We start from the raw sequence: 8,589 nt of genomic DNA, 5'->3' as shown, positions 1-8,589 counted from the left end.
ATTGTTTAAGCGCTTTGTGACCCTGGTCTGGAAAAGCGCTATACTAATAAAAATCACTTACTTTGCGTCTTGATGTCGTTATAAATATTGATTTAATTACAGATAATAAAATAGTGTCGGGGGGAGAAAAGGGGGGGGTCCAGACTAGTTGTTATTTATTCGTGATAGAAACACCATCATCTGTCCTGCTCCTGGATCTCTCCACCAATCAGAAGCCTGGAAAAAAAAAACACGCGCAGACACGACGCAGCAGCGACACTGCCGCCCAGAGGACGCAGCTTGGAGCGCAGGATGCGAGGAGGCTGATCCGAACCTGCTGGTGAATCTCGGTCCGGTACCGGTACAGCGGGGGACGACATGTCGAAGGCGAGCGTGAAACCAGGCGCACACGACGCCCGGGGTTCGGAGGGAGGCAGGAGCGGCGGCGCGCCGGGGAACCGGAGCAAGGATGCGCGTCAGAACCAGCAGGTCCAGCAGCGGCTCCACGGGACCGCCATGGTCAAGCAGCCGTCGCACAACGAGCCCGCGGACGTCGTGAGACGCGCGCTGGACTTCAAGTGCCAGGGGACCCAGTGCTACAAGGACAAGAAGTACCGCGAGGCGATCGGCAAGTACCACCGAGCCCTGCTGGAGATAAAGGGCCTCTGCAGGGTCCTGGGCGACCCGGATTCCGGACCCAAGTCCGCGGCCTCGCTCCTGCTGCTGCCCACCCTCAGCAAGTCCAGCACGTTGACCGACGAGCAGAAGGGAGCGATGGAGACCGCGGAGCTGGAGTGTTACAACAGTCTGGCAGGTGAACGCGCACGCGCACAGACACGCGCGCACACACACACACAGAGATAGGGAGATAGACAGACAGGTTGAAATCAAAATAATGAATCAATATAAAACACAAAAACACACACACGCTTGATCAGACACAGACTAGTACTATACTGCCAGACTAGTACTAGTAACGACCCAACCTGCTCAGTAATAATTGACAGTGAAATGCTGCAAAATCATGACATCATACAAATCTAAAACGGGGAAAAAACAAAGAAACCCTGTTTATTTGACGTTTTTCTTTGTAAAATAAAGAACTGTCACTGTAAAATAATGTGAAAATGATTTAATTTATTTGTAGAATTTACATTTTATACTGTGACTTAGACACAGACAACATGTATTGCGACAATACAACGACAATATAGTCAAACTAAATGTGATTTTTTTAATAGCTTAGACCATTTTTTTTAAAATCAATCTCGCTTTGGTTTCTAATGATAAAATACTTGTATATTTGTAAAATGTATTTTTATCCAAACATATACAGAGGTTATTGGGAGTGTGTTGTCTACGACAGACTTGCATAATATGTTGTTTTTTTGCAAATATTACTGAAAAGACATGTGGGATATCAACATACTCACGCTGATTTACCAGAAAAATATAAGTAAGTAAGTAAGTAAGTAAGTAATTTTTATTTGTATAGTGCTTTTTTCAGACACACAACAGGAGTTCCAGAAAATCAAGGAAAAGCCTGAACAAATAAAAACATCTTTAGATATAGTCAATTGTACCAGATTGGAGTGTATTTTGTCTCTAAAATGTTTCAGTTTTAAACCCTAGAATATTTCCTTGCCTCCCAGCATGCCTCCTCCAGATGGAGCTGGTGAACTACGAGCGGGTCAAGGAGTACTGTCTGAAGGTTCTGCACAAGGAGGGCAAGAACTTCAAGGCTCTGTACCGCTCAGGTGTGGCTTACTATCATTTGGGAGACTACCAGAAGGCTCTCCACTACCTGACGGAGTCGCACAAGCAGGAGCCCTCGGGTCAGTACCAAAGGTCGTCGCCAGCTGACCTATGAATCACTCGGGACGGACCACACTTTTATGAAATGCACGACCTGAACAGAAAGTGGTGGCGTTAGTTGCCAGGATGACTAATGGATAACAGAGTTGTTGTTTTATTTTGGGTGACATTTGAGGAATTTTGTATTTGTATAAGTAAGTAAGTAAGTAAGTAATATTTATTTATATAGCGCTTTTCCAGACCAGGGTCACAAAGCGCTTAAACAATCAAAACAATACTCAAAAAAAAGTATATACTTTAAAGATCAAGATAATACTGAGAACAACACAGGAGTTCGAGAAATTCATATATATTCTATAAGGTATCTTTTTATAGTAATAAAGTTTTGTTAATCCTTTAGCATTAGGGCTATTACATGTCCTCAGGGGCCACATTATATACTATGACTGTTGGGGGCCATCAAGGTCAACCCCAATAGAAACACAGCTAATGAATAAAAACATTTAATATTCTTATTCTTATTATTCTTTTACTTATTTTATTTTGATTTATTTTTTTTATGAAAAATTGCTGTATTTGCTGTGGCTACTGATAAAAACATTTAATATTCTTATTCTTATTCTTATTCTTATTCTTATTCTTATTCTTATTCTTATTCTTATTCTTATTCTTATTCTTATTCTTATTCTTATTCTTGTTCTTATTTTATTTTGATTTATTTGTTATGAAAAATTTCTGTATTTGCTGTGGCTATTGATAAAGACATTTAATATTCTTATTCTTATTCTTATTCTTATTCTTATTCTTATTCTTATTCTTATTCTTATTCTTATTATTTTATTTTGATTTATTTTTTATGAAAAATTGCTGTATTTGCTGTGGCTATTGATAAAAACATTTAATATTCTTATTCTTATTCTTATTCTTATTATTTTATTTTGATTTATTTTTTATGAAAAATTGCTGTATTTGCTGTGGCTATTGATAAAAACATTTAATATTCTTATTCTTATTCTTATTCTTATTCTTATTCTTATTCTTATTCTTCTTATTCTTATTCTTATTCTTATTCTTATTATTCTTATTCTTATTCTTATTCTTATTCTTATTCTTATTCTTATTCTTGTTCTTATTTTATTTTGATCTATTTTTTATGAAAAATTGCTGTATTTTCTGTGGCTATTGAAAAAAAACAATTTCCCAAAAGAAGACCTCCTGAGGGATCAAAAAAGTTCTACCTTACCTTACCTTACCTTACCTTATTATAAAACATTTCTTGAATGTACTTAAAAAATATTTAAAGGAAAAAGAAATAAGGACAAAGTAGCATAAATAAAAAAGAAGGAAAAAAAATAAAAACATGTATAATATGTTGAGTTTAAATTAATAAATAAAAAATAGCATACAAGAAAATATCTATCAAAGGTAAGATCTAAGTTCTAAGAGATCCAGTAATGGAAGTAAAACTTCTGGTCCATGTGTTCCAGACACCAACGTGGTTCGATACATCCAGCTGACGGAGATGAAGATCCGTCGCAGCGCTCAGCGGGAGAAGAAGGAGAGCCCTCAGGCTCTCGCCGTCTGAAGGCTCGACCCGGTCCAACGGGTTCTGACGGAACCATCGGCTGATCCACGGTGTTCGGAACCCGCAGACGCACAGACCGGATGCTTTTCAACAGCACAAAACACACGCCGCTCAGCGTCGAACACAGCTTTGACCCTTGACCTCAGAAGCTCACTGCGATCGCAGCTGGCGATATGTGATGATGTCATTACAGCAGATGTCATGTGATGATGTCATCGCCACAAAAAAGATAAACAAACGTCCTTATGAGCTAACAAAATATAAAAGTTACTATATCATTTTTTTGTTAGAAATATTTTTGGTTTTTATTTGAAGTTGTCTTTTTAAAAAAATATTTTTGTTAATTATTTTTTAATTACTTTTTAAATATGTCTTTTTTTTAAATTACAAAAAACGTTTTCCTTGTTTTTGATTGATTTCGATTTAAGAAATTAAAATGTTTTTTTTTTTTTATATAGTGAAACCAAAATAGTTTGTTCCTTTTTTTAAAACAATCACCAAAACTAAAAAAAAAAAAAAACTATCTATGTGTCTCAATGTATTGATAATTAAATTATTCATCATTTCATTTCTTGGAAACAAATTAAAACACATGAGAAAGTTTTGTTGCTTTTGCTAGTTTGTTAAACATATAAATAGGTTGTTTTTATTGCTCCATTAGTTTGTCAACCGTGTAAATAGATTTGTGAAGCACCGACGTTACTTTCAGAATAAAAGCTCCTCACCACAGAACTGTCACAGTAAAAGTTTTTGATAGTGTTTGTTGTTGTGAAGCTGTTACCGACCACCACTGATGAAGCACACCTGTGAATAAACAAGTACCAAAATAGCTCCGAAGCCCTGTGTTTTTTTGGTGAATCATCTTCGTCATCCTGCTGAAAGTTGTTGTTAAGAAACCAAGGTGAAGGTGTAAATAAAGTTCGATACCAACCACACCCGGGCGGCACACAGCCGTGATGGTGAGTCACCAAGTGTCATATTTCTGAACCAGAAAAGCATGAAACACGTTGGACTAATGTGTCTTAAATTGCATTCAGGCTGCATTATTAACTCGGCAACACAAAGTAAACAACCACACCTTCACTCAGGTGTTTCCTGGAAGATTTCCCACCCTTTTAGAAAGTAGCACAAAGATGGGGTGTGGTGGTGGGGAGGCGGTGTTGGGCTCCTGACTGGGAAACACTCCCAACACACCCGAGCTCACACGGAGACTAAAGTGTCAGAGAGGCAGGGGCACGGTGAGTTATTGAATTCTTTAATAATTTGATTAATAAAGCTTGTAGTTCTTAACTTTTATATCTTGTGATAAAACAGCTTTTTTAATTGTTTAATCAAATTCTGTTTTTTCAATTGGTACATTTCTTTCTTTACGGTTTGCTCTTTGAGATGAATTCATTTAAAGGGACATCAAATAACATTTATTACTATTATTACGGCGTTATTATGATCATCTACACATACACACACACACACACGCAAAACAAACACACACAGTTCACTCAATTGTCATAACAAAACTTCAACCGCATAAGTAAGAAAAACAACTTTCTTTTGACTTCCTGTTTACTTATTAACATCTGATTATTTATGATTTTTTTTCCTTTTCCTGGGTTATTGACTACGAAATTCGACGACTTTCTCTCAGTGATCGACGACACGTCACATGACCGCCTCTCTTACTTCCTTGGTCGATCAGCTGACTTCCTAATGTTGTTTAATCTGATGACGGATGACCTAAATGTGGAGTCAACTCCCTGTCGTTTGTTTACATCCACACTTTAAAACACATGTGCGCACACACAAAGAGACAAAAACAAGTGATTCATTTCTTCTTTTTTTACAGGTGAGGACAAGAAACATGAATGTGAGTTCTTCTACACACTCAACAAAGATGGTCGCTGATGTCAAAATGGTTGCTGGCATTGCATGTTCAGACCTCCATAAGCGTGTCTGTGTCTTTTTTAGGAGATTATGGAAAATCAACAAAAATACTTTCTTCATGACAAAACACCTTCACTGAGAACATTCCAGGGCCACGCCCTCTGTCTGCACACGATCCAGAGCTGTAGACACCAGTTCTGGTGAACCCAAATGCTGGGTTTTTAAGGGATCCCATGTGACAAAAAGTCTTGATGTTTGACGTGGGTTTCATGTAGGGGCGACATAGCTCAGATGGTAGAGTGGTTGCCTGCAGTCCAAAAAGGTTGCAGGTTCAATCCCAGCTCCAGACAAGCTTGTGTCGTTGTGTCCCTGAGCAAGACACTTTACCCTGATTGCTCCTGATGGTAGACTTGGCGCAGGTGTGCAGCCTACTCCCATCAGTATGTGTGAATGTCTAATAAAAAAAAATAAAAGAAAATGTAGGGAGGAATGTTAATGATGACTCTGATCTGGTGTCCTGCAGCTTTCAGATGCTCTGGGTGAATCGGGGCAGCAGACCAACTCTGGTATGTGGCCTGGTGCAGATGTTGGTGGAGGCAGTGGAGGTTTCTGGCCTGGAAGCAATCCTACATCCGGAGGTAATAACCCAGTTTGGCCCGGCCCCTCACCAAACCAAGTACCAACACCCGGTCCTGTTTGGCCCGGCCCCTCACCAAACCAAGTACCAACACCCGGTCCTGTTTGGCCCGGCCCCTCACCAAACCAAGTACCAACACCCGGTCCTGTTTGGCCCGGCCCCTCACCAAACCAAGTACCAACACCCGGTCCTGTTTGGCCCGGCCCCTCACCAAACCAAAAGCCTGGAGTTGTGGCCCTTCAAAACCCGGTGAGGACGGGCTGTTGTGTGCGCTCACGCTACAAGTCACAGGACTCCAGCTAGTGTTGACTATGTTGTCGTCTACAGAGTGTCCCCTATAAGCTGGAGGTCAATGGAGGAGTTCATAACAAGCGGATCAAGATCAATGGAGTTGTCAACAGAAATGCCGACAAGTAAGTGAACGACATCTTGGTTAGCATTAGCATTAGCATTAACTCTCTTAGCACCTATGGCAAAAAACTGGCTAAAACAAGCTACGGTGAAGCAAATGACTGGGAAAGACAGAAGCAGTTTTATTTCAGAATACTTCACTTCTAACTCTTATAATTAGATGTAGACAAGAGATATTCCCTTAAAGAACCTCAAGACCACCATCATTCGGTCTTTCCTGTTGTGTATGCAGATGTTTCCCAAGTGATAAGAGATGTCTGGCTAGCATAATGAACTTGTAGGTAGGTGGAGTGACAGAATCCCGATGTTTGATACGATCAACGCAACATGTACAGGTCTCTACATCATACGTGTACACACTTTTAGTTCGACCTAGTCATTGGCGAAGCTACACACGGATGGATTGATGGCGATGCTAACTAGCAGTGCTGTGTCCAGGTTCATAGTGGATCTGGGAGCGGGCGGCGACCTGGCGTTCCACTTCAACCCTCGCTTCAACGAAAACGGAAAGCAGGTGATCGTGAGAAACACCCGCATCGGGAACAAGTGGGGGAAGGAGGAGCGCCAACTGGCCCAGTTCCCGTTCAGGAGAGGACAAGAGTTCAAGGTCTGAAGCTCTACCAGGTCCACGGATCATGTGCAACACAACGGCAATATAATATCTATAGGAAGTAGGGGGTATAGGCAGGGTGCGTCCCGGGGGAGGTTTTGTCGACACATTGTAGAGCAGGGCTGGGCAATTATAATTCTTCAAGGGCCACATTAAATTCTGTGAATGTTGTTAGGGGCCGTCAAGCAAAAAGAAAGATGAAAAAATCCCTAAAAAAAAAAGGACATACGTCATTAGGCCGTGACATTTATTAAGATAAATAAGCTGCAATTTTAGTCTTGTATATATGATTTTTTTTTTTGTTTATTTCTTCAACTAACTTAAAAAAATATTTGAGGGATTAATATATACTCAAAAAAAACACACAAAAATGAGGGAAAAAGTAAATAAGTGTTATGTGTAAATGTAAATGAATAATAAATACAAAATACATTTGTTAATGCATTAGAACCATTTATACATGATCATACTTCGACATTACGAGGGCCGCATAAATACAGTCAAAGGGCCACATGTGGCCCGCGGGCCGCACTTTGCCCAGGTCTGTTGTAGAGGGATGTTGACGTAATTCAGAGTTAGGCGGTTAGATTTCCTGGAGGGCCAGGTTTCATACTGGGACTGTGTGTTACGGACAGCCTACTCCTTACCTTCCTCTCTTCTCTCACTTTATCGTTTTTCTCCAACCCCCAGCTGGTCACAGCAGGAAGCCGTCAATATTGTGACTGGTTTTGTGAAGGTTTCTGCCTTCTTAAAGGAAGTTTTTCTTAACCATCGTCACACTGTTATTCACTCGTATGAAACTTTAAATCAAATTTAATTTAATTATAAGGGGCTGTCAAACCAGACCAAACCAAGAAAGAAAAAGACTAGTATGAACATTAATATAATTAATTTTTTTTCAAGTATTTGACTTGAAAAAAACCCCATTATATTACATTATATTACCTTTTTGATATTATTTTTCACAAGAGGAAATATTTGATTATTTATTCCTTCAAATACCTTACAAATTATATATATTATTTTCTCAATGTAATATGTAGAAAATGTTTTATGTAGTGAATATGATAATTAAGTGTTTATATTATAATTATTTAATGAACTATTTAGATCAGCAGGCATTGTCGCAAAAAAGATTAATCAAATAAATAGGAGAGCAATAAAGGTAGGTATAAAAAAGAAAAGTAAATCCCCAGAAAATAAAGTAAAAAAGTTTGGGGATTAAAATTTAAAATTACTTTACTAAAAAATTTAAAAAGTATGTAAATTACATAGTTATTTAGACTCGTGTGTATTTCAGTCGAGTCAAGATGGCGGCACTGACGTCATGTGATCTTGTTTCAGATGGAGATCTTTTGTCAGTCCTCAAAGTATGAAGTGACCGTTGATGGACAAAGGGTAGTGGACTACAACCACCGCATCACCAACCTGAACTCCGTCAACAAGCTCACCATCCACTCTGACCTCACCCTGAAATATGTGGAGATTGTTTAGGGAGGAGCCACCCAGAGGTCACCCAGAGGTCATGAAGGATGTCAATTATTTTTTCTTCTGTTTGACTCATAAATAAAGCAATTAATCCGAATGTTTGGATTTCTGACCTTTGCCCTCTGACATCTGTGAAGCTCTTGTCCCAGTAGCATAAAAAAAGGGGGTAAACCGGGGGAGGTC

At 39.3% G+C, this 8,589-nt stretch overlaps 2 protein-coding genes across 2 annotated transcripts; both read left to right on the top strand.

Annotated features, from left to right (window-relative positions):
* The first annotated feature begins 280 nt into the window (after window positions 1-280).
* Window positions 281-4,209, top strand: ttc9 (tetratricopeptide repeat domain 9). Its single transcript, XM_087779707.1, has 3 exons — window positions 281-793; window positions 1,632-1,814; window positions 3,282-4,209. The coding sequence occupies exons 1-3, from the start codon at window positions 358-360 to the stop codon at window positions 3,377-3,379; spliced, it is 717 nt and encodes a 238-aa protein (XP_087635833.1). The 5' UTR covers window positions 281-357; the 3' UTR covers window positions 3,380-4,209.
* Window positions 4,210-4,485: 276 nt separating this feature from the next.
* On the top strand, window positions 4,486-8,503 carry lgals3b (lectin, galactoside binding soluble 3b). The gene is made up of 6 exons (XM_087780331.1): window positions 4,486-4,617; window positions 5,223-5,243; window positions 5,784-6,146; window positions 6,225-6,310; window positions 6,747-6,915; window positions 8,263-8,503. The coding sequence occupies exons 2-6, from the start codon at window positions 5,238-5,240 to the stop codon at window positions 8,410-8,412; spliced, it is 774 nt and encodes a 257-aa protein (XP_087636457.1). The 5' UTR covers window positions 4,486-4,617; window positions 5,223-5,237; the 3' UTR covers window positions 8,413-8,503.
* The last annotated feature ends 86 nt before the right edge of the window (window positions 8,504-8,589 follow it).

This window comes from Callionymus lyra, chromosome 18, assembly GCF_982586985.1.
Source record: "Callionymus lyra chromosome 18, fCalLyr1.hap1.1, whole genome shotgun sequence".
Lineage (NCBI taxonomy): Eukaryota > Metazoa > Chordata > Actinopteri > Syngnathiformes > Callionymidae > Callionymus > Callionymus lyra.
The sequence above is the reverse complement of the archived record's forward strand: the minus strand, read 5'-3'. Positions and strand labels throughout refer to the sequence as shown.